The sequence below is a fragment of the Eublepharis macularius genome, chromosome 2 (genome assembly GCF_028583425.1).
Source record: "Eublepharis macularius isolate TG4126 chromosome 2, MPM_Emac_v1.0, whole genome shotgun sequence".
Lineage (NCBI taxonomy): Eukaryota > Metazoa > Chordata > Lepidosauria > Squamata > Eublepharidae > Eublepharis > Eublepharis macularius.
Window position 1 is genome coordinate 45,655,367 of NC_072791.1, and position 26,569 is coordinate 45,681,935.

General features: G+C 39.6%; 1 protein-coding gene across 1 annotated transcript; it reads left to right on the forward strand.

The window, feature by feature from the left end:
- Positions 1-1,882: 1,882 nt before the first annotated feature.
- Positions 1,883-26,530, forward strand: MLH3 (mutL homolog 3). Its single transcript, XM_054971387.1, has 13 exons — positions 1,883-2,068; positions 3,925-7,201; positions 8,523-8,621; positions 10,554-10,624; positions 16,997-17,101; positions 17,524-17,596; positions 18,517-18,588; positions 20,600-20,708; positions 21,939-22,098; positions 22,468-22,491; positions 23,622-23,700; positions 24,208-24,359; positions 25,642-26,530. The coding sequence occupies exons 2-13, from the start codon at positions 3,994-3,996 to the stop codon at positions 25,726-25,728; spliced, it is 4,239 nt and encodes a 1,412-aa protein (XP_054827362.1). The 5' UTR covers positions 1,883-2,068; positions 3,925-3,993; the 3' UTR covers positions 25,729-26,530.
- Positions 26,531-26,569: the final 39 nt, after the last annotated feature.

Consider the following 26,569-nt stretch of genomic DNA (forward strand, 5'->3'; position numbering starts at 1 on the left):
ATACATACTTTTAAAATACACTTATTTTTTAAAAATTATATATTGTGTTTCCAAAGGGAGATAAGTATCCATTTAACTATGCATATTTGGGCTTAGTAGCATTTTAGTCCAATAGCACCTTAGAGACCAACAAGATTTTCAGGGTGTAAGCTTTCAAGAGTCAGAGCTCCCTTCAGACAGGTTTCCACATGGCAGACTTCCCTGCCCTAGTCTCCCGGCAGTGCCCCCCATTGGGCCACCAGGACTTTTGCGATTTTTGAAAAACAGCTGCAGAGTATCATGTTAATATGTTGTACCAATATGCATGCCAGGTTCTCTGAAGTCACAGCTTTCATTTTTTTAAAAAAGTCTAGCTCCTTCCATTGCAGAGATACCCCTTTCCTTATATTTCTGCAATAGAAGGGGCCTAGCGACTCACTTTTTAAAAATTGAAAGCTGGGAAGTCACATAACCTGGTATATGTATTGACGTATCATATTGGTATAACAATATTCTAGCATTTTTAAAGTGAAGGTTAAAGAAAATGGCTGCCATGTGGGTGGGAAACTCTGAATTTTTCCACCTACACAGCTTTCTAGGTTTTATGGGAGGCTTTCCCAAAACAGGCGCAAAAAGACTGGAGAAAAACTAGGGAAACCCTGAAGGTGCATTAATGCACCACAGTGCTGTGAGAAAGCAGAAAAAAAGTCCTCTTGAAAGCATTGAACTTGGGACAAGTAACCTGTGCGAAAATGACCAGGATTTGAAGGCAGTAAGAGGTGGCATGCTGGTTTTCCAGGAGGCAGTGTCATGCAGGAGCAACTGAAGAAATAAGGAACAAAGTGTGGGATGAGCGCAGCATTATTGCAGGAAAGTTGAAGATGAGTGCAACACCACTATTTTTTCCATTCCATTATCTCAAGTTAATAAAAGACTATACAGCAGTTTAATAGTATCAGGTGGGTAGGTGTGGAAAAGGAAAAAACTTTGGCTCTGGTAGATTTGAAGATTCTCCGTAGGATACATGGCACTCTCAAGTCAGCAATGAAATGTCCTGGAGGATTAAAATGTTCTCCCACTGAGTACTGTGGTTATTAATGTCAGATTTATGTCTATTTATTCTTTTGTGTAGGGATGGGCGTGTCTGAAATATACAGTAGAAAGACATTGTTAATATTTAATGGGAAATATAAAGTTGGAAGTTAAGTGAGCAAACTAACCTAAGATTGTGTGGCTGGTGGTGTTAGATCTCCTGAGTGTCTTGTTACAATGTATATGGGGACAAAAGTTGACATCTTCATTTATTTTAGGATCTGGTCCCAGAGTCTGTGTCCATTAGGTAAAGAAGTTACTTATTGTGAGAAGTTGTTTAAACCTAGGGGGGACTGTATGTGGGCAAGAAATGGAAAGTAATCAATGCAGTTACCACTAACTGGTGTTCTTCTGTCTTTAAAAGACTTGGCCTCATTCTGAATTACGCTCAGTTAAAACATGAAAGGACACAGTTAAGTGTCCAGTCTATCCTATGCCTTATGGTTTGGGCTCATGATGTTCATTAGCTACATTACTCCATTAAGGTATGAAAAGCTATGAAAAGTCCTATGCCATGGATTTTAAAAAATGTATTCCGTAAATAACATATTTCAGTGTTCTACCCCAATTTGAGTGTTCCGTTTAGGAAATGGCAATGCCACCGTCGCGTTGCGTGACTAGCGGCAGCACCAAGGTTCCAATAAAGACGACGTACAAGCCATATGATACGTCAAATCCTTTCGAAAGGAACTGTATGGCTTCGAAAAGACTACAATTCCCATGATGCATTGCAGGTATCTCTCAGCGCAAACTGGGAATTGAAGTCCATGTCTTGCAACTAAGATTTTTGAGCAGTCCTTCGTCCCGTATGTATAGTTCGGTGATTTACACAGTTAATAGCGCGAGCACGCCTGTGTGGCACGCTTTGTTACCGTTGCCGTGACCGTGTCCCATTCTTTGCCTGAGGAAAGCGGAACGCCAAAGCGAAATGGGAGCTGCTGTGACTGTGACTGCGCCTGGGCTGAAAGGAAGGAGGAGACAGAGACCGTAATTGCGGGTGAGCAGTTGATGGTTAACTTCCTAGCTGGCGTCAAGGAGACCATCTGTCTCCGCGGCGACCTGCCGCTTCGAAGCCGTCCGTCTTGCCTGGAACAGGGGCTGTTACCCCAACAGACGAGAATTCTCATTTTCTTTTACAACGGCTCCCCGCCTTAACAAAGACGGAGGTCTTAAGTTTACTTTTGGGGAAGAAGTCTAAATAATTGGAGGAACTTAATAGTTCTTTTGCACATTTATATTCTGTCTTCCCTTAAAAGAGCTCAGGGACTTAAAGAGGTTCACGTGGGTGGCGGATTACCTCGTAATCATAACAATTTTTGAGGTCATTTACCTCAGAGAGAAACAGGCCAAGGATCAGCTACTAAATTTTAGAGCTGAGCAGGGATTTGAACCTTAAGAGCTCAATAATCCACAGCTGAACGCTATTCCACACTGGCATATCCTCCTATTCCTGTTTTCTGGTCCCTGGCCCAGTCACTGGTGCCTTACAATTTTTTTTATTGGGGGAGGGGGGTAGTGAGAGTTGCTGTTGTGGATGTTCTTCAGGGTTTCAAGTATGGAATGGATGCAGATTAGCTCTAGTCCTCTGCATAAATACATACATATGAGAGATAATGCACCATGCAGCACATAGTTTGCCATTTCATACACTGTATCTGCTGAGGTATATTTTAAATGATTAATAACGCATTGTAAGATAGTAATGGTTTTTTCAAAGTTGTCTTTAAACAAAGGAACCAGCACCTTCCTATCTTAAATCAATGCAGGATATACTATTGCAAAATAAAGGAATATAGCAGACAGGATGTGAAGTAGAGCCTTCAAAAATATATAATTGTAGTGTCTATGGATGGCTCAGGCAGAGATCCTTGATATCAGAATGTTGCAAGTAAGTCCCTGTTTTCATCTGCAAAATGTTGGAATGCAGGCACTGGCTATATAGGCAGGCTGTGGTTGAAATATAACAAAATAGCAAATGAAGTTTGCAATGTGAAAACCGGGGGATAAGAAATTCTGTGAAAGCGGCTGTTATAACTTTAACACAAACTCTGGACAGAGGTAATGAATGGATCTGAGAAGCATAGAGTTGTCAAGACAGACTGAATTATTTAGTGAAACAATCCCATGTATTACCCAATACCATCTATGTGTCAGCACAGTTCTTGCTGTGGCATTCTGCATATGGCAGTTCTGTGCATGCACCAGTGCTGGGTAGAAAGGTCAAGAAGAGCATCCTCCTGAATATATTTTGGCAAAAATAAACTATGTTGGAACTAGTAATGAGATGTATAGTCTGATTTCTTTTGGCAGCTCACACACATTATAATTCACAAATATTTATAACAAATTTGTTTCTGATATTTGTCATTTGGGGTTTATTCATTTATTGTAGATGTTTAAGTTGGGTAGAAATGATTAATCTGTTTAGGAATTCATATCAACAACAACATTCGATTTATATACCGCCCTTCAGGACAACTTAATGCCCACTCAGAGCATTTACAAAGTATGTTATTATCCCCACAACAATAATCACCCTGTGAGGTGGGTGTGGCTGAGAGAGCTCCTAGAAGCTATGATTGACCCAAAGTCACCCAGCTGGCTTCATGGAGGAGTGGGGAATCACACCCGGTTCTCCAGATTAGAGTCCTGCACTCTTAACCACTACACCAAACTGGCTCTCACTAGCTTAACATTATTCTGTAGCTGTTTAACTTTTCTAAAATGGAAATTGTCTTTTGTTGACTAAGATAACAAAAAATGACCATTGAAGCAAAAACGTTAAGGGGTTTGTGAAGGCTGTGATTAACAATAATGCGATTTTTAATTTCTTTTCTTTATTTTTTTAAACAGGAAATTCATAGAATGAGAAAGCACAATGCATCTCCAGTCTCCTGAGTTGTTCGTCCCTCTGTTTTTGTCATGATCAAATGCTTGACAGAAAAAGTACAAACCAGTTTGCGTTCTGGAGTGGCCATCAGTTCTCTGGGGCAGTGTGTTGAAGAGCTTGTCTTCAATAGCATAGATGCTAAAGCAACATGTGTGGCCATTAGAGTGGATTTGGAAACCTTTAAGATTCAAGTGGTAGATAATGGCTCTGGGATGGGAAGAGAAGACCTCAGCAAAGTGGGAAACAGATACTTTACCAGTAAATGCTACTCAGTGGAAGACCTAGAAAATTTAAAATTTTATGGCTTCCGTGGAGAGGCTTTGGCAAGCATTGCAAGCATGGCAAGCATAGTAGAAATATCATCCAAGACAAATAAGATTGCCAAAACATTTCTGAAATTATTTCACAATGGAAAAGGATTGGAAGTTTCTGAAGCAGAATTGAATAGACCAAGTGCTGGAACAACAGTGACTGTGTACAACTTATTTCATCAGTTACCTGTGAGGAGAAAATGCATGGATTCTGTACTGGAATTTGAGAGATTGAGGCATAAGGTAGAGGCTGTTTCACTTATGCATCCCTCTGTTTCTTTTTCATTAAGAAATGATGCGTCCTGTTCTATAATGCTTCAGCTACCCAAGACAAAAGATGTGCGTTCTCGGTTTTCTCAAATTTATGGTCTAAGTAAGTCACAGAAATTGAGAGAAATATATCATAAGTCTGAAAGATTTGAGATAAGTGGCTATATCAGTTCTGAAGGGCATTACAATAAAAATATTCAGTTTTTGTATGTGAATGACAGACTGGTATTAAAAACAAGATTGCATAAGCTAATTGATTTTTTATTAAGAAAACAAAGCATTATATGTAAAACAAAAAGTGGGCCTGTAACTTCCAGTCCTGTTCGTCATCGTTCTGGCCCAGAACTCTATGGAATCTTCGTCATGAATGTCAAGTGCCAGCATGATGAATATGATGTGTGTTTGGAACCTGCAAAAACGCTAATAGAGTTTCGCAACTGGGATGCTGTTCTACTTTCCATTGAAGAAGGCGTGAAAACCTTCTTAAAACGAGAAGATCTATTTATTGAGCTGTGTGGTGAAGATGTTAAAGAATTTAATGAAAACAATGGCTTTTGTCTGGGTTCTTCTATGGCTTTACAGCCTTCTCTTCCTGAGGAGAAACGCATGCAGGAGAATTTCAAGAGAGCTTGTGATAATATTGTGGATTCTTATGAAATGTTTAATCTGCAGTCAAAGTCTGTCAGAAGGAAAATAACTCTTGAAAAGGAGATAGCAGATCACGCTGGACCCACTGACAATATGAAGGAAATAGTTGCTCTCCCAGATTTGACTCTCACTGAACCAGTTCATGAAAGTAGCAGTAAAGTGGAAAATCCTCTGCCCAACAAAAATAGCACCTCTCCTGATCTCCCAAAATCAAGTAACCAGCACAAAGAGCCAAAAGTATGTGATGATCCACAGACTGAGGTCATAAATTCTAGGCGTTCACAAGAAGGCTGCGGGCCTTCAGATGCTTTAGAAATAGGCAATTATAGTGGGACATTGCTTTGTTCTGAGATGTATGATAAAGATGGAAACAGCCTGAGTGATCCAGCATTTCAGGGAAGCAGCTCCAACTCTGCCATTCTTAGACACATTGAATCTATGAAAGATGTTAATGTATGTGCTTTGGGGGAGAAATATAGAACTACAGAAGAGGGAAGAGGGCCTCCTATGGGGTTAAATTCCCATAGAGAAGTAGCAATGAGACAAGGATCTTTAAAGTTGTGTTCTACAGGTCTTATAGTGCACCTGGTGCAAAGTCAGCCATCGTATAAAACAATAGACATTAACCATTCATCAAACACACCACCTGTACTAGGTCCAGTAAGTGCCAAGGATATATTTGACAAAAAGCTCAGGTTTTCAGGACAGACTTCAAGTACTCAGGAATGTTTAAGAATGAATGAAGGAAGTATATATGCAGAAAATGCCAGTGAATGCATGGAAATTGGGAATGCATTAGACCAAAAGAATGAAATGGATTCACTTCCAGCAATTGGCAGGAGTGACTTAGTGACACCATGTGTCAAAGAATTGATTTCCCTTGCTCCTTCCAGTTCTGTTCATAATGAAGATAATACAACCTCAAGAAAGCAAATGGCTGAGAATTTAACTAGATTCAGAAACCACACTTTTACAAAACTAAGCTTACTTCCAAAACTGGGGTCATTAGAAAGATTCAGGCGACAATATGGGAGCATAAGGAATACACAGTCAGTAACTGCAGAATTTGGGAATAAGTTTGCAGTCAGTTCTCACACCAATAAGAATAAAAATCTTGAACACTCAAGCATTCGTGAATTGCCAGCTAAAGAGCATGTTGGATGTAATAATAATGGCTGTGATTGCCCCCTTCTCTTGGAAAAGTCTCAACTCTCTACTGATGAAAGTGTATTAAGCAGAAAAACATATGTAAGAGAGAGCCCTCTGACCCTGACGGATTACTCTCGCACCAGAACAAAAGCTCCAAGAAGTTGTAAATTCACAGGAACCCTTGCCTCCAAAGTGTCTAGAATGAAGGGAAACCTTAAAGAAACTATAAGTATAGAACCTAGAGGGCAGCCTTCCAAACAATTTCAAGTGCATTCTAGCCTGAAAAATGAATACAGAGGTGGTCTCCCTTCTCAAAATAATCTTTTGCAAAGTAACTATCCTGTATCTCAATTGTTCACAAGAGAAGTAGGGACAAAGAGCCACAATTTTGCTCCACACTCTCCAGAGAAAGGTCATCCCATGGAACTCTCAAACACAAGAGCAAGGGATGTGGAAGATACTGACAGCCTTTGTTTAATCAACACTGATGGAGAATATGTAGCCTCTCAAAAGAGAGATTTGTCATTGCACAATAAAGAGGTATCTCCTGAAGACACCTGTGAAGATACAAGTACTATGGATGACTCTTCAAAGCAAAGTGTGAACAGCTGTGAACTCCCTACAGTGGCCCTGTCAAGTGTCAGCAAAGATGCCACTGATGATGCAAGTCCAACTCAGAATGAGGAATCACAGTTTCATCCTTCCGGGTGGTTTGATCAGTTTGATGCATCCTTGGGTAGGACAGTATACATCAACAGAATGACTGGACTGAGCACCTACAATGCTCCTCCCAGTGAGGAACCTAAGGCTGTATGTACTAAAGATATTAGTACAATGGCTGTAAATGTTGTCATGGAGAATGGTAAGTTCACAGTGTGTAACTTTAGGAGCAATCCTAAGCAGGCCTACTCAAAACTAAGTCTCATTCAGTGGGGCTTAATTCCAGGAAAGTGTTTTTTATTATTGCAGCCTTCGTATTTTATCTACCACATGTAAAATTTGCTTGCAGAGTTTAAGGGCAATTTCATAATCTGGATATCCTGTAAGTTTATTTAGTACATTTTTATTCCGCCCTTCTTCTAAGGAACTGAGGAGGGTACACTTCCTTCTTCCTCCATGTTATTTTCACATTTTTCTAGTAAGTGATTCATCATGTCTGGATGTTAGGGGGCACTACATGTCTCTGTGTGTATGTTATTTTCCTAATTAGCAAGGTACCTCTCTTTGTCCAAGGTAAGAACTCCCCCATAACTTCTCCTCCTCTTCATGTGTCCATTTTGAGAGATTCCCTCTCTTCCTCATGGCACACATGTAGGTTAGGCAGAGAGAAAGAGCGACAGGCCCAAGGTCACTCAGTAAACTTTCATGGCAAAGGAGATTTGTATCTGGGTCTCTCAGATCCTAGTCCAGCACCATAGCCACTACACCACACTGGACCTGTATCCTGTAGTCTTGATCCTGTCAATGTCTACTAGTATGAGCATGATTCTAGTTTCATTCTTTCATTGAAAGCCACATGAGAGATAAAGTTAATTTCTGTATATAGAAATTTGGGGCACAGAGATTCTATTGTAGTGCTTCTCAAACTTCTTAAACCCAAGCTCTCATCTAAACACGCTACATTTTGTGTCCCCACAACAGTAATCTCCTCAGTAAGCAAGCATATATACTCTTCCACACATACATATGTGTGTGTGTTTATATAAAGATGTGGAGCACTGATCCAACATTGACATTAGTAGAGGATTAAAGCAGGGTATTTCTCTTCCTTGAAACTAGCCGGTGGCAAAAGGAGAGAAGAGCTGTTGTAATCAGGAATTTTCACGTTCCCTGTTTTTCTGCAACTTCCATGGTTGGTTTGATGCCTGTAGTGCAGAATCTTTTCTGCTAAAAGGAAAATAACTCTTATCTGCCAGCTTCAGACCACAGTCCAAGAACTACTGGTCTATTGCACCTGAACAGTTAATGTGTAGTTTTCTTTGGTAACACTTCTTTGGTAATTCATAACACATTGGCTGTATCTTTATGTCTCCATTAAGGCATTTAAAAAGGTGTAATTCCGTTCTGGGTTTTTTTTGCAGAGCTAATCACAGTTTGATCTTTAGTAAAACTAATAGGATGAATTTGCAGACTTCTATTTGTAAGAGCATCTTACAGAAGTTATTCTTTCATTGGATATTTAGGGTTCCAGTGCAGATGTCATCCTTTTAGAAGTGAGTTTATTGTTCCTTTCCTTCCAAGGCCTCAGAAAGAGAGGCATTTGACAAGCCAAGACTTCAGAGGTAGGCTCAGTTTGCCAGGACATAGAGTACTATGTTAAATAAAAACAAATCAAAGAAGCCTGCCAGCTGTCCCAACAGGAACTTGGAATTACTCAGCATCTGTTAACAATTGGACTTGTATGACTCACTTAATGTGTGACATTAGAAATAACTCTTTTAGGTCAAAGTCAATTACTGAGTGAGCGTGGATAGTATGAGATGCCCAATTCCATGCAAAACTCTGACTTGAAGAGCAGTTATTTAATCTCCTCTTCTGATTGTGCTTTCATTCTAAACTGGAAATGGCATCAGATATAATTTTTAAGATCCAAGCAAAGTTGAATCATTGTTGTGGTATGCATCTTTTTTCCAATTGGAACAGAATGGGCAGCTGAGTTTGTGTCCTCTTAGGGCATGGTGGGCTGTGCTAAAATGCAGGCTGGTAAAGAACCAGATGCCATTTTAATAATCCTTACCAATTCCAAAGGTGTAGTTTACCAATTCCAAAGGTGTAGCTTACCAATTCCAAAGGTGTAGTCATATTGGCCAGCTGTAGGCAAAAAAACCAGACTCTTATGGCACCTTCAAAACAGAAATGTTGGCAAAGAGATTTTGTGAGTCAGAGCCAACTTTATTAAATAAGTGAAGTGTCTGACAAAGAGATTCAATCCCAAAACTGCAAGCATCAAAAGATGGAGGTTGTGATGGGAAGTTAAGAATGCTCAGAAAGCCCAGTCTCCAGGACAAGGTGTGGTGTGTTACATTGCAGAGCTCAGATAAAAATGAGACGCAGTAGGAAGAGTAAATTATTTGCTCATAGTGGGTGTGGTCCTCTCTAACCTCTTGATAAATTGGCCAAGTAGAATGAATCTGAATACCGTTATATATAAATCTGTAAGGAAGAACAAGTACAGTTTGTAACCAGCTAACCATCCTAAGATAGATCCAAGTCTGATAGTATCAAATTTTCATATGAATTCCAAATCAGCAGCTTTTCCAGTGGATACTTTTAGGTGTGTAGCCATGTTGGTCTGCAGTAGAACAGCAAGATTTAAGTCCAGTGACACTTCAGAGTTTTTGAGAGTCAGAGCTTCCTTCTTCAGGTATCTGAAAAAGGGAGCTCTGACTCTCGAAAACTCATACCCTGAAACTCTTGTTGGTCTCTAAGGTGTCACTGGACTCAAATCTTGCTGTTTTTCAGTGGATTCTCTTTTCTGCTGAATAAACTTGTCTGCTGAATGATTGCAACCTTTTTGGTCTATTATTGGATGTCCAGGGAGACTAAAATGCTCCTTCTCTATTTTTTTTTGGCTATTTATGTCTATTTATTCTTTTGCATAGAGACTTGTCCAGATGGCAATGTAAATGACAGAAAAGCATTGCTGGCACATGATAGTATGTATTACTATTACATTATGGGATGTGCAAATCAATGTGCCCTTGATGTTTTAGCTAATGTTATTGGGTCCTGTGATGATACTACTTGACTGAATATGAAGGCAGAGTTGGCCCTACAGTTTATTACAGGAACTAGGGCATATATTTGTAGTTCCATTGAGTGGTCCATTGTTGCTAGTGAGTAGTTGTTTTAGGAGGTGTGGAGGGGGATCTGATTTTAAGCAAGAATCGGCAGACTCCCAAGACCAGTTAAAGGGGATGACATCTTCCAGATATAGGTCCCAAATGATGTACCAGAGAAGTATTTCTTGTCAGTTGCATTACCAGTGACATTTTGGGTTGTTAAAGTATCTGTTTGGGGATATGATGGGAAACCCACTTTTTTGTTTCCTTCTGTAAAGTGAAATGACTACCTAGTTTGTGTAACTGCAATGAATTAAATTTTCTTGATTCATTTAAAACTTGATAAAATATTGAGTTTTCCTATGTGTAGGAGAACATATCAGGTGTGAACCAGCCTTCAGAATTTAAGACTGTATGTATGCTCTCTTCTAGATGCTCAAGGTGAATCTCTTCAGTCCTTGTTTTCAGAATGGGACAATCCTGTGTTTGCTCACTGCCCAGAGGTGGGTGGTATTTGGTTTGGGGGAAATTATTTCACTTCTGTACTACTTCATTTTGCTGTGGTAACGTCTCTGTTGGTTTCCCACAGGCCAGATTGCCTGGTAAGTGTCTATGCCAGCACTATTTGAATTGGCCTTTAGGCTTAATTTTTTTTTTTTTGAAAAATTTTTTATTGGGTTAGAACATTTTTATTTTTACATTACAATCAATTTTCCCCTAATTTTTCGTTTCTAACCCCCTCCCTTTCCCCCCCTTTTGTTGACTTCCAACAGCTTTCCCACCCTCTGTCCCTTTTCCCTTACTTCTATTAAATTCCTCTGTCTAAAACAGATATACATTCTCCATTATATTAAGCAGTGCATCATTAACTCCTTTAATTATTATACACCCAAACTATACGTCTTTAGATAAACAATTTATCCCATTTTCCAATTTTGAATAATTCTATATAAACCTATATATCATAAACCATAAAAATTTCCCACATTTAAATCAAACAATTTGATTTGTTCTCTATATATTACTCATTTCAACTTTTTATGGTAATTCTATATAACTCCTCAGATACTCAATCAATTTAACTCTTCTATACATTCAGTTTGGTGCATATAAATCTTGTCAAAGAGAGAAAATATTGTTAGTTAGTCAATCCTCATGTTTAAACCTTATCATTAATTATTCTCTATCAGTTGACCTATACATATCTATATATATCTCAATCAATTAATCTAACTGCTTATAAATTCACATTTCTCTTCCTCCCCCGGTAAAGTCACCCCTCTCTTTTATACTTTTATTATATTTCAGTAGTTCTCAAACTGCCACAGTTTTCCTCCCACCTCCCATTTCTTCTCCAGGTATTGTTTCAGCTTCTCCCAGTCTGTGTTGAACTGCCCTGAGTCCAGATCTCTCAGTTTTCTTGTCATCTTGTCCATTTCAGCCATATACAGCAATTTGTAGATCCAATCTTCAATAGTTGGTACTTCTTGTACTTTCCATTTCTGCGCATACAAAAGTCTAGCTGCTGCAGTCATATAAAAAATCAACGTCCTATGATGGGCTGGAATTCCCTCCATTCCCAAGTTTAGCAGCAGGAGTTCTGGGTTCTTATTTATTTGAAACTGTAAAATTTCACTCATTTCTCTTATTATTTCCCCCCAGAACTGCCTAGCTACCTCACACGACCACCACATATGATAGAGGGAGCCCTCATGTTTCTTACATTTCCAGCATTTATTAGAAGTATTCAAATTCCCTAGCGCAATCTTCTTTGGTGTCATGTACCAACGATAGATCATTTTGAAAATGTTCTCTTTAATATTGATACATGTCGTTGTCTTCATTGTAGTTTTCCACAAGTATTCCCATGCCTCCATTGTTATTTCTTTATTGAAATTTATAGCCCATTTCACCATCTGTGTTTTAACTATCTCGTCCTCAGTATACCATTTCAGCAATACTTGGTATACCTTGGATATTCTTTTCTTGTCTTCTTTAAGAAGGGTCTGCTCTAGTTCCGAGTTCTTTGTTCGTATGCCCCCTTTTGCAAAGTCTGAGTTGTATAAGTCTCTAATCTGTCTATACTGAAACCAATCATAGTTAGGTGATAGTTCCTCTTGCGTCTTTATTCTAAGTTTAGATACTTCAATCTTAGTTATTTCTTTGTACGTTAAACATTGTTGTTCATTATCCACAGCTCTCGGATCTATCACCTCATATGGAACCACCCACAAGGGGGTTCCTTCTTGTAGGTAAGTTCTATACTTCTTCCAGATTGTAAATAGACTTCTCCTTACAAAATGATGCAGGAACATCGAGTTGACCTTTACTTTGTCATGCCATAGGTATGCGTGCCATCCAAAAAATTTTTTATATCCCTCTAGGGCTAATAGTTTCTTATTCTTTAATGTCATCCACTCTTTTAGCCAAACTAGGCAGATTGCATCATGGTAAAGTCTCAGATTGGGCAGTTGCATTCCGCCTCTCTCCTTTGCATCTTGTAAAACTTTTACTTTCACTCGAGGCTTCTTGCCTGCCCAAACAAAATCTGATATTTTCCTCTGCCATTTTTCAAATTGTTTAGAGTCTCTGATGATTGGTATTGTCTGTAACAAAAACATTACTCTTGGTAACACATTCATCTTAACTGCTGCAATCCTGCCCAACCATGACAGGTTCAATCTATTCCATTTGATCAAGTCTCTCTCTATCTGAGTCCATAATTTTTCATAATTATTCTTGAACAAGTCTATATTTTTTGCAGTCAGCTCAACTCCCAAGTATTTCACCTTACTAGTTACTTCACAATCCGTTGTTTCCATTAACAATTGTTGTTTCTGCTTAGTCATGTTTTTGCATAATATCTTTGACTTCTTTTTGTTAATGAAGAAACCTGCCAAATCTCCAAACTCCTTGATCTTGTCTATCACTTTTGGCATGTTCTCCAGTGGGTCTTCTACAATTAACATTATGTCGTCTGCAAATGCTCTGACCTTATATGAATAGTCCTTTATTTTTATTCCTCGTATTTCCTCATCTTGTCGAATTTGTATCATCAGAATCTCCAATACTAAAATGAACAACAATGGAGATAACGGGCAACCTTGTCTTGTTCCTTTACTAATCGTCAATTTTTTGGTCAATTCATCATTCACTACAATTGCTGCAGTCTGGTCTCTATAGATTTCCTTGATTGCTCTGACGAATCTTTCTCCCAGTTGTAGCTTTTCCATAGTGGCAAACATAAAGTCCCAGTTTAAATTGTCAAACGCTTTTTCAGCGTCTACAAAGAAGAAACCAACCTCTTTGTCACAACGCTTGTCGTAGTATTCAATAGCATTGATCACTGTCCTTAAGTTGTCTCTTATTTGTCTGTCTGGCAAAAAGCCTGCTTGTTCCTCCTCTATGACTTCCGAGAGCCACCCCTTCAATCTCTCCGCCAATATCTTCGCAAAAATTTTATAGTCATTATTGAGTAGTGATATAGGCCTATAATTTTTCACGCTAGTCAGATCTTGGCCCTCTTTTGGGATCAATGATATATTCGCTTCGCTCCAAGTGTCTGGAATTCTTTGATCCCTAAAAACTCCGTTCATCACCTCTTTTAGGAATGGTGCCAGTTCATTGGCCATTGTCTTATAAAATTTAGCCGTAAGTCCATCTGGCCCTGGCGCCTTTCCTAGATTTGCGGATTGTATTGCCATATTTATTTCCTCATCAGTTACTTCACTGTTCAACTTATTTCTCCAAGCTTCCGAGATCTCTGGAAGTTTGGTTTTCTCCAAATATGATGCTATTGATTCTTTATTTACTTCTTTTTTATTATACAGCTTAGCGTAAAATTTATAAAAGGCTCTGCTAATGGTAGTCTGCTCCAAATACGTTTTGTTTTCTTCACAAATTTTATTTATTATTTTCTTTTCCCTTTTCTTCTTTAATTGCCATGCCAAATATTTCCCAGGTTTATTAGCACCCTCAAAAGCTTTTTGATTCAGTCTTTTAAGGTTCCACTCCAATTCTTTGTTACTCATTGCTGTTAACTGTTCTTGAAGAATTTTGATTTCCTGATGTATTTTCTTTTTCCCTGGTCTCTTTTTTAACTGTACTTCTTTGGCCTTTATTTTCTCCTCAATCTCTTGTCTTTTCTCCTCTTTCTTTTTCCTTGCTCTACCATTTAAGTCCATTAGTATGCCCCTTACAACCGCCTTGTACGCGTCCCAAACTTTACTGGTTGGTACTTCTTTATTCACGTTGTATTGTATAAAAAACTTAGTCTCTCTTCTCAGTGTTTCCATATTCTCACTTTCCTGTAACAGGTCCTCATTTATTCTCCAGGCTTTCCTTTTTCTCCTTTTTCCAAATTTCCACATAATTGGGTTGTGATCTGAGCCTACCATCGGCATTATTTCTACCTCCTTAGTCCATAGCGCTAAGTCCTTTGAGGCCCAGATCATATCAATTCTTGATAATGTAAGATGCCTTGCAGAATAAAAAGTAAACTGTTTGGTTTTAGGATATTCTCTCCTCCATACGTCTTCGAGAGTCTCTTGTTGAATCAACTCAAAAAAAAGCTTTGGCAATAGTCCTCTTTTCTTTTGTGCTTTTGTAGTCTTTTTGTCTAATTCCAAGTCTGTCACTCCATTGAAATCTCCAGCAAGAATTATCTGGTCATATACAAGATCGTCTAGGTGCTTCCTTAAGTCCTCAAAGAAGCTTTCCTTTGCACCGTTAGGTGCATAAAGTCCGACTACCAACACTCTCTTTAAGTTCCAATTACATTCCACTGCTACAAATCTAGCTTCCACATCTCTCATAACAAATTTTGGCTGCAGCTCCTCTTTTATATACAACACCACTCCTCTTTTTTTCTTGTTGGAAGCCGCTACAAATTCTTTGCCCAATTTTCCAGATTTTAAATATTTTACATCCTGTTTTCTAATGTGGGTCTCCTGCAAACAAACAATATCACATTTTTGTTTTAGTAGCCAATGAAAAATATTTTTTCTCTTATTCGGTGAGTTTAGTCCATTTACATTCCAAGATAATACTTTACACTCCATATTCATGGTTTTGTTGGTAAGTCTTTTTCATTGTCCTTGATAAATCTCTCCATCTCCCGCTCAGATCTGATACGTTTTTTTGCCCCTCCAAACTCAAAGGACACTCCTTCCGGTAACTCCCATCTGTATCTGATATTCATGTCCTTCAAAGTCTGAATTAGCACTCTATATTTTTTCCTGTCCAATAACACTGATCTGGGCAGTTCCTTCATTATAATAATCGTCTTGCCATCAATCTCCAATGGATCTTGAAATTGTTTGGTCACAATCCTCTCTTTCATATTTCTAGTTGTAAACTGCACAATCACATCCCTTGATAGTTTCCTCTGGGTTGCAATTCTCGAGTTCACACGATACGCCACATCTAGGATAGCCACAATTTCCTCCTCCTCCTTCCCCAGGTAATCAGCCAACACCTCAGTCATCTGTTCTTGCGCTGACTTCCCTTCCACTTCTGGCAGACCACGAAAACGAAGCTGCTTCTCCATGTGTTTAGTTTCTGCAACTGACATCCTCCCCTTCACCAGCCTCATCTCTGTTTGTTGCGTGTCTATTAAATTCTCCATCGCGTCTTCTACTGTTTTAACTCTCTGCTGCGTTCCTTGTAATTCACTGCTAATCGTTTCCACACCTTTTTTCACTTCTGACAGCTCCGACTTTACTGTCTGTGTAACTTCCTTGACCTCTTTAATAAGCTCCAATTTCGTGTCCTTAAGTTCTTTCATCATGTCTATAAGTTTTTTGTCCAAGTTTTCTATTGCCGATTGCCACTCTTTTTTCGACATCGTGGGGCTTGCTTTAGCTCGCTCCCACGAATCTGCTCTCTTCCTCAGCTCCGTGGCGTATAATTAAACGTTTTCCTTTTTTTTAAATGTCCCAATCTTTGCCAAAATTAATTTTTTATATCCAAAATGTCGGGCGTCTTTTCTCTATGGTTTCTCTATGTTATTATAATCCAAGATGGCCTACTTCCTCTTCCGCTGAAGCCACGACCCTTCCACTTTCAAAGATGGCGATTCCCCACTTCCTGTCCTTTGGCAAGGGCCGCTTCCCTCCAGCCACTCTATTGTTGTTACGCACTTCCTGTCTCCCGTCTTCCCACAGCAGGTCTCGCGATGGTGTCTTTTTCCCACAGCTCCAAAACCACAGGTATTCAAAACAATAGTCCGATTTTTGTAATAACTTCTTTAAACTTAGTCTCTTTTAAAATACAACTCCTGCCGAGTCTTCACCTCCTTTTCGCTAGTCTGTTGCAGTTTAAAAGTCTACTTTCTTTCCTCTCTGTTTTTGTCAATCTGTCCCGTTTCAAGAGATAGCGATCTTTACCTTCTCTCCAGCTTTCTCGGGTTGTAATCGCTGTTTCGATCTTAAATTCTCCTCTCGACTTCCCTCCCCGATCGAAGCTTGGGTATGTAGGTCTTATGCCAGCCGAATTGGCCCCAAAATTGCCGCAGAGATTATAGCCGACCCGTCGCAAGGTGGGACCTCAAGGATCGGGGGGGAGACTCCTTGTGTAGAGCCCCCCCTCGTCCGAGATCTAACTCACCCTAGGGTCTTGAGCGTTCTTTGCCTGCTCCCCGCCTGAGAGCAGTCGGCCGCGGGTTATTTTCACCCCTCCGGCCGGTTAAAACGGCAATCCGGTCAGCTCCACAAATGGAGCTGCGTTAGACCTCCATGAATCCCAAACCGGAAGTCCTTTAGGCTTAATTTTTAAAGGCTTTTAAAGCATTTTTGTCAATATGGTTTTGTGGTTTGACATTTGTTATTTCTGTGGGCATCCCATGAAGTTATTTGACATTCTTTTTTTTTTTGTAGATTGCTGTTGATGTGAGCAGTGGCCAGGCTGATAACCTTGCTGTGAAAATGCATAACGTCCTGTATCCTTACCGGTTCACCAAGGCCATGATTGAGTCAATGCAGGTGAACTTCCTAGCATATGTCTAAATGGCAGTACTGCAGCAGACCCTAGACAAAGAACATTGTTTTCATTGTTACTGAGTTCTAAAGTTATTGAGTTCTAAAGATGTAGGTCTGATCAGACCTCTCATTCACTTTCATATCCACTATGACAAACACTATCATGTGCCAGCAATTCTGCCATTTACTCTAAGCAAGAAAATGGATACAAATCAGACCTTGCAAAGTGGCACACATAAGAACCCATTGTGGGTTTAGAAGAGTAGAACTGTGCTTAGGGTTGCACTGTCAGACTCCCAGGACATTCTGTAACAGATCTGAACAGTTGTGAGACATTTAGGTAATTCTCAGATCTTTTTGTTGAAGGATTTTATAGTTACTATTTGGAATTTTTAATGCATAATGATCATTTTAATGTGTTACAGGTCCTTAATCAAGTGGACAGTAAATTTATTGCTTGTTTAATCAACACAAGATCAGATGAAAACAAAGAGATAGGTAAGGATTCTATTACCTGTGACTAATAGGGTTTAAACTTTTTGGCTAGACATAGAATAGAAATATATGAAGTATATCAAATTGCCCCATTGGTCTGTCTTCCTTAATATTCTTGTTATTTATTGTTTCTCTACCATTTTAACCCAGGTAGATTCTGTGGCGGTACTAGCATGCACAAGATTTGAATTAGGATTTGTGATCTTTTACAGCAAATACTAAATAAGCAACATTTCTAGAAAGAGGTGAGCCAAAATCCAAATCCTGTGCATGACAACACTTGCATATAACTGGCTTAGCACAGAGTGAAGCTGATGACAGACAAATAAGCAAGGCTTTCTCTGACACTATTTTGTGAGTAGGTTGGCACAAAAAATAAGAAGAGTACTTAACTAAAATAAACAGCAGCAATGTAAACTGTGCTATACAAATTGCAAAATATTATATTGGTTTCAAAAATTTCAAAACAGTAAAGAGTGCCAGTGCCATCTAACAAATGCACTGGCGATGTCAGTTCCGAGCAGGATAAGTAGAACAAGTCCATGCACAGTGGCTTAATAAAATGTATAGGTAAGACCTATGAGACCATTGACCATAGTGTTTGGTGAAATGTTGGCTAACATTGAGTAGACTGTTCTGATCCCACATGTTGTTACTTGAGATGTGGATAGTTTTCATTCCAGATTGCCTCAGAAGAAGAGTGCCTGTGTAGTGTAGTGGATAGAGTGGTTGGATTAGGAAATGTCAGGTTCAAGTTCCCCATCAGCCAAAGAATTCTCTGGGTAATCTTGGCCCAGTCAGTCTCCATCTCTTCTCTCTCTTATCCTAGTCTAACTTCACAGGTTGGAATAAAATAAAAATTGCAGTACATCTGTACTGAAAAGTATGGCAGAAATGATTATTTCCTTTTTTGACATTTCCAGATGGAAACCTTCTTGTACTGGTTGATCAACATGCTGCCCATGAACGTATCCGCCTTGAGCAACTTATCATAGGTACAGATTCAGTTGGGCAATTACATTGACTTAATTCTTTACAAAATAGTTAATGGTTCCTGATCCTCTTGGAGAACAGTGACGAGTGCCTCAGGGATCGGTCTGAGACCTGTTCTGTTCAAGATTTTTATAAATTATTTGGATGAAGGAATGGAGAGAATGCTTATTACATTTGCAGGTGATACTAAATTGGGAGTGGCAGCAAATATGGTAGAAGACAGACTCAGGATACAGGATGATCTTGACAGGCTGGAAAACTGGGCTAAAACAAATAAAATGAAATCAAAGGCATAATTATAGGATTGAGCAGGGAAGACTTGTCTTGGCAGTAGTTTGTGCAAAAAGGATCTGGGTGTCTTAGTAGTCCATACACTGAATACGAGTCAGAAGTGTGATGTATCTAAAAAGGCAAATGCGTTTTTGGGCTGTATCAACAGAAGTATAGTGTCCAGATCATGCAAAGTGATGGTAGCACTCTACTCTACTCTGGTTAGAACCTACCTAGAGTATTGTGTTCAATTTTGGACACCACAATTTCAGAAGGATATAGACAAGCTGGAAAATGTCTAGAGGAGGCAACGAAGATGGTGAGGGGTCTGGAGACCAAGTCCTATGAGGAAAGGTTGAAAGAGCTTGGTATGTTTAGCCTGGAGAGGAGACGACTGAGAGGTGATATGATAACCGTCTTCAAGTACTTGAAGGGCTGTCATATAGAGGATGGCCTGGAGTTGTTTTCCACTGCTCTAGAAGGTCAGACTTGAACCAACAGGTTGAAATTAAATCAAAAGAATTTTCGGCTAAACTTTAGGAAGAACTTCCTGACAGTTAAAGCAGTCCATCAGTGGAACAGGCTTCCTCAGAAGGTGGTGGGCTCTCCTTCTTTGGAGGTTTTTAAGCAGAGGCTAGATGGCTATCTGACAGCAATGCTTATTCTGTGAACCTAGGCAGATCATGAGTGGGAGGGTAGGAAAGATTACATCAGTGCTTAGTTCTCATGGCCCCTTCTTACATGTCTAGGGTAAGGCTGATTGCTACCTTGGGGTCAGGTAGCAATTTTCCCCAGGCCAGGTTGGCTAGGGATTCTGATGGTGTTTTGCCATCTTCTGTGCATGGAGTAAGGGTCACTGGGTGTGTGTGTGGGGGGGGGATGTATTGGTGAATTTCCTATATTGTGCAGGGGGTTGGACTAGATGACCCTAGAGAGCCTTTCCAACCCAATGATTCTATTAAAATAATCTGGGAGATGTACAAACTATATCAGATCAGTTGTGACGACCGTGTAATTAATTGCAGAGAATGCCAAATATTTCATTATTTTGATTGGGTACTTGGTCAAGGATAGCCAGTGACACTAGTGTCTCCCAGTGACAGCAAAGTGCCTGCTGTTTTCTTTTGTTCTCTCTTTACACGTCATATTTTTAGCAGAATGCAAATTGCTTAAACTGCCTGCAAGGGATGCGGCAGTTTCAAGCTTCAGGAAATTCTGGCCAGAACTTTATAAAACTCAGCAGCAGTCCATTGTGCCTGTAACAGTTCATTGACCTTTTCATCAAGAAGAGCTTTGAATTTCCTATAGAGAAGAATCCAAGAGAAACTTCTCTGGTTGTGAGTTGGCAGCATAAGCTGCTAAAGAATGTGAAATGCCCTCTGGGACTAAGGCAAGTATTTGTTGAAGAGTTTAGTAATAGAGCCATACACTTCTAACACTTCACTCTGTTGTTTCGTGGGATGGTCATTTGTTGAAGGAAATGTTGTAATAAATATTGCTTATTAGGATGGCTACAATTGACACTGGCTGGGAGTCCAAGTGTGTTAAGAAGCCTTGCTGAAGGCCTCGAAAATTATAGAAAATATTTCTATTTTTGTTACTTAATAGAGCAGTTGTCCTATTGATTGCTGGAGAATGTGGACATGCATCTGTTGTGTTACCATATTGAGGGATGTGGGGGAAAGGCAGTAAAGGTGGTTCCTGTTTGCTGGTTAAAGAACAATGCATTTGTTCTGCCCTCAGATTCCTATGAGAAGCAGTCTGAAGCATCAGGCAGGAAGAAGTTGCTGTCCTCCACTGTGTGTCCCCCATTGGAGATTGAGATAACAGAGGAGCAGAGAAGACTCTTATGGTTAGCAGTGTTTAGCCTACAAAACAGAAGGCTGGGGGTGGAGGAGCATGTTGCCAGCTTTCTAATGTTTAAAAGGATGTCAGAAAGAAGAAGAGGTATAATTGTTCAATCTATCCACTGAATATAGCACAATAGGAATAAATTTACACAGGCAGAGGGATATATGGTAAAGTTCTAGAAAAAATGCCTTAAATAATTATGATAGAGACTTTCCTGTGGTTTGGGTGCTGAATTGCAGTGGTTTTTCTCTTTGCTTCCTCACAACATGATTTTTCACTTGACTTTCTATGGTTTCTTTGTCATTCCTCTGTGTTTCTCAAATAAGATAAAAATGGTTTGAGAAAGCATGGAGAAACAACAAAGAAACCACAGAAGGATAACAAATGGAAAATGATGTTGTGAAGTAGGTTGGAGAAATGCCTCTTCAGCACCCAGTCTGCAGGAAAATTTCCATGTGAAAGCCCCAATGTAATAAACAGCCTAGGGAAAATGTGGAGTCCTGTTCTTTAGAGATTCTCAAAAAAGGTTTGAGTAGACATCTATGTTTCTAATATTTTTCAAGCCCTGGAGACCCCTGAGCAAATACTTCTCAGCCTAGTTTCATGTTTATCAACAAGATCCTTGCATTCTTTGCTTTATAATAAAACTACACATCATCTCCAAATTTACCCATTTTGGTTTTTTTCTTGCTCTGCGTTTATTTTTGTAGACTCTATCATAACAACATTATAATTAAAATGACAAATGCACATTAATTTGTTGTTAAAATAATCCACTAGATTCTGCCACATATGGGCCACCACAAAAGCAGGCACTAGCTTTTGATAGAGAATGGCTTTGATCCTGTGAATGAGTTCTGTGCGCCCTAGATAGTCTTTGCTGTGGAGTGTGCTTGCTGTTCCTCCATCTGTGCATGATAAATGGTTTTCAGTGGGCCCTTAAACAGTGGAAGAGGAATCATGCTGCACAAGAGAGCTATTTAGCACACATGGAACTCATTCATGAGAATCCAAGATAATATCCAAATTATCAAGAACCTTTTCTCTGTAAGCAATCCCACTCCTTATGAAGAAACAATGCAATTGATCGTGTAGGAGTTCCTTTACTATAGCCTGCTTTTTTTCTTTTTTGAGAAAGTGCAGTTAACTGTGACTTGGGATTTTGAGGAAAGGGGAGTGTATGAGTTTGATATTCCATTTCTGAGATTTATGCTTAAATTTTAATTTGCAGGTGCTGCCATAAAAGGCTAGAGGACTTAGGCCTTGAATTATCCTTTCCAGAGAACAATCCTTTGCAGATTCTTGTAGGGAAAGTGCCACTGTGTTTTGTAGAGAGAGAGGCCAATGAATTGCGCCGTGGAAGACAGACAGTGGCTAAAAGCATTGTGCAGGTGAGATGCACATGGCACTTTCCTTTGTATGCAAGCAGTCTGAGAGTAGGGGTGTGAAATTTCACACATTTCCTTTAAAAGATAAGATGTCCGAGACTGATCATATTCACTTAGAGGGAACAAGCAATTTAATAGCATGTTTGTGAGCTCATTATATAGAGCACTTCTTAGTTTCATCCACAAACTTTCCCTCGAGACTATTATATTATACCCAGTATATCCTCTAAATGGCATATATAGATTCATTATACTCAGAAATGTTCGTTATCGGAGGTTATGATAACCACTGTGATGGATAGACACCAGATATTATGAAGATGAACACAACTACAATGGGCTGACTTGCATCTTTTTGCCATTTTATTTTAGGAGTTCATTCAAGAGCAAGTTGAGGTATGATATCTTTAAAAGAAGAGCGCTGGATTGGGTAGATTTTCACATTTATTTCTGAGTTCTCTGTACCCACTTTAGAATCTTTCCAATCACAGCTAGATCAGACAAGATAGGATCTCCAGCATGTTTTCCTTTGTGAATAGCAGCCACAGGAGTCTCCAATTCAGATTTGGACTATAGTGTGAGAGATGGAGGTGGGATGTGGCAGGAACTCTGCTTTACAAATCTCGAATGACACCTTCCCAAAGCTAATATTTGAACTGTTGGGTGATATGTTCCAGCATCTTACAAGCAACCTGTATCTTTCCCCAATCTAGGCAAATAGCAGCTGGCCTACTTTGTAAGAATTACAAGAACATGTGTGTGAAGTAATCAGAACACTGAAAGCGCTATATAAATGCTAAGTGTTGTTATTGTTGGAGCAGGAGCATGTAGCTGTTTTACTCTGGCCCGCTGACAGGAGGGAGTTCACTTGCTTCTTTTGGGAGTGTAAAATGTAATCCAGTAAGAGGAAGCTTCCAAAATAAGTACAATAAAGAACAATCCAAAGAAGGGAATAGAGAGATGTTCGTTAATAAACAAAACAGTTCCTCATTAGATCATTTATTTATTTATTTATTTATTTTATAATCTGCCTTTCTCACTGAGACTCAAGGTGGATTACATAATGTGAGATTAGTGAGATTAGATGAACTGTATGTAACTGTAAACTGGGTAGACAGAGCTTTTTTAAAAAGCACACTAGATGTTACATGGATTGTTTGAGGAAGGGGATGACTCAAATTTCCTCATTTGAAGGGTAACAGGTAAATTCTTTCTTAGTCTGTATAGCAGAATTGCTAGATAGGGACTAAACAGCCAATGAGTAACTCCAAACAGTTGACTCCAGGATGTTCGGGGGAGGAATTGTAGGCAAGATAGTAGTAGCCCCCACCCCCCGCAAGCCTCCTCTCCAGCTCTCACCAATGAATGAGGCCAAAGTTCAGCTGCCACTTCAGCTGCCTCCACAAGGGATGCAAAAAATGCCTCTGCCACAGTAGCAGCAGCAAGTGGCCCAGGAATTCTCTCTAATTGTTGGCATGTTTTGTTAATTTTCTTGTACAAGTAAGAGAATGTCTTTCTTCTTTCAGCTACTGCAGGCCACAGGAGGAGCACGAGGAACACTACCACTAACAATTCTGAAGGTTTTGGCTTCCCAGGCTTGCCATGGTAAGGAAAATATTCTCGGTGCCACCTGTCTTCTTTCATAGCGTGCTTTCAGATGGGTCAGGGATAACTTTGTTCAGGTGGCAAAATGGGCACTGCAAGCATCATTCTACCATTAGATTCTAGCAGTCTGGAACCTGGGCTAGCTCAGTAAATTCCACATTTCCTGCGGAGAAACAATCCACCTGTTGGGACCATTTCACCACAGCATCTATGACACCTCTTAGGGAAGAATCTGGGAACATAATACTCTGATTATGTAGTACTTTAGTTCTGTGGATCTTCCACTATTTTCTGAAGGTCTCTCTGAATACCAGACATTGGAGCAAAGAGATTATCTTTAAACCTCACTTGTAAATGTACTCCAGCAAGACAGTTTTTCTGTTTTTTAAAGTGCCATTGTGTGGAAAGGGCCAGGCTGTTCTTTCCTTTTATGTAGTTTCAGGGCCAGGAGGGAGCTGCCCCTGCTGGCAGAATTACAACATCCATATTTTTCCCTCTGTCTTGCAGGTGCGATTAAGTTTAATGACAGCTTGACTTTGGGGGAGAGCTGCCAGCTCACGGAAGCTCTGTCCTGTTGTCAGTTGCCCTTCCAGTGTGCTCATGGAAGACCCTCCATGCTGCCTCTTGCAGATACAGATCACTTGCAACAGGAAACTCAGGTACGCACTATGAAGCTGATTAAAGCACAGGATGCTTCAACCGAGTGTGCTTATCCTGTGCAAATCTCTTACCAACCAACAACTGCACTTAGTTCTCCTTCTAGTTCAAATGCAACATGTTCTCCATGTGGCACAGGGGTAACTGTTAACTAAGGGGCTTCTTTCCATATTTTTAAACCTGTGGGGGTGCAGAAAAGGGAGAAAAATTACATATATTTTGCTTCCAGAAAATGTGTCATTAAGCAGAAAAGGATAACTATGTTTCCCAAAACATTTCCTTTTAAAATGAATGAAGATGTGGAGATATAATGCTGGTAAGAAGTTGAAACATGCATCTTTGCTCATGTGATATGAAAAATTCCCACTTTATTTCTTACAAGATAATATATAAATAACTAAAATAGAAGACTCATAGTGCAATATGGCTCAGTGTCTGGAGCTGGACCCAGGAGCTCTGAATTAAAATGCTAATTCAGCCATGGTCTTATGGGATAGTATTGGGCTTATCATAAACCCCAAGCCTTTGTTTGCCTGTTATAAAATTAGACTATAAACCACAGTGCCCTACAGGCTTCTGCTGTCTTCTCTTGACACCAACAGGACTGGGCCACCTTGAAAGTAATAGGCCCCCATCTACTCGATGGTGCACGGCTGCAACCTATGACAGTGGCAGTAACTCTTCTTCTAGCAGGAAAAGGATAGGCAAGCAATGGCAATTTTCTACTAGTTGTTTGCTTGCCTAAGCTTGCCATGATCACTGATAGAAGCAGCCATCATCCTTCTCTGCCCCTCAGAAAAGCAAGCAGCAGCCGTAGCTGCTGTCAGTACTGGATGTCCTCCAGACCTATCGTGACACTGCAGCACTCCCAACTACTCCCCTCCCCCACTCATCTGGAGCAAGAACATCAGCGGTGCTCTGAGCACCTTTGGCTCACTTGCTGCATTTTGAAATCAGACATGGCTGAAAAACAACTGTTCATGCAGCATGGGACAGAAAAAAATGTATGCTATAGATTCTTAGTGAATACTACTTCTTCCCATCTCATGCAGTTTTGCTTTAATTTTGTATGTATAAGAAGTACTTAATTTTAACACAAATTACTTTGGGGGATGGAAGATATTTGTATGGCACACAGATTGTCATTTATTGTGCATAAACTCTGATCATGTTCTCAGTGTGAATATCCATTTGTTTAGAAAATATTAATAGTAATTGGATTATTCTCTATCTTGTTGAGGCTTGTGGTGTCATATTATTAAATGCTCTTTTCCCTTCCTTCAGCCTAAACCTAATCTAGCAAAACTAAGAAGAATGGCTAAAACTTGGCAGCGCTTTAGGAAAGAAAAGGACCCCAGTGGGGAATCATGAACCCTATCTCAGTGCTTCAGCTAACTACTAGTACCACCAGCTGCGTCACATTGGTTCCAGCAGCTCTTCCTCTGGAACACAAATTGGTGAGGCTCATCTAACAACCTTGAAAGCACAGCAATAGAAAGCAGTTCAGCATTCTGGATACAGGAGCAGCTCAAAGAATAGTACTTCAAATATCCCTATTGGAGGCAAAAGTCTGTTTTCCTGGGGAACGTGGAAGGTCTTGAGCTAAAAAGGTGTAAGTAAAAAGTTTGGAAAGACTATTTTAATCAACATCATACCCTTTACTCTCAGGAAGTGGTAGGTATTATTAAAGAGGACTACATACTTGGCCAAAATTTTACTCACAGCTGTTACAAGCTGTGACAGTGTTTTGATATCATCTGTAGCACAAGTATCCAAATGCTAATTAATCATGGGGAAATGTCTAATGCAGGCTAAAGCTTCTGTTTGAATTATTGTAAGAAAGAAACAAAAAAGGGCATTTTATGCAACTAATTATCATCTGCAGGTTAAGGTAATCTATGTTGCAGTTTCTGAAAGTGTAAAACATCCACCAAATGAAACAAAAAAGAGGAAAGAATCCTGCCTTGTTTCTTTTTATAGCTGCTGGTGGAATTAACCCATCCCCCTTTCCCAAATAGCTGCTGCTTCAGAAAGCAAAGTGGAAGATTCGGAGGGGCCTCTCACTAGAGCATTTATCAGACTGGAGACAGCTTTTATTGCCAGAAATTCCTTCTACAATTAAATTGTTAATGAACTGTATCCACTGTTGAATGTGATGCTCAACCAGAATATTTTCAGGGAAATAATTATTTTCTGTCATTTAATAAAGTTG

Bases quoted from the DNA above. Each gene is read 5' to 3' on its own strand.
- MLH3 (XM_054971387.1), top strand. From the start codon at position 3,994: ATGATCAAATGCTTGACAGAAAAAGTACAAACCAGTTTGCGTTCTGGA. The intron at 10,625-16,996 runs GTGGGTGGTATT...TTTTTTTTGTAG, and splicing joins TGTTTGCTCACTGCCCAGAG to ATTGCTGTTGATGTGAGCAG. The intron at 23,701-24,207 runs GTAAGGAAAATA...TCTGTCTTGCAG, and splicing joins GGCTTCCCAGGCTTGCCATG to GTGCGATTAAGTTTAATGAC.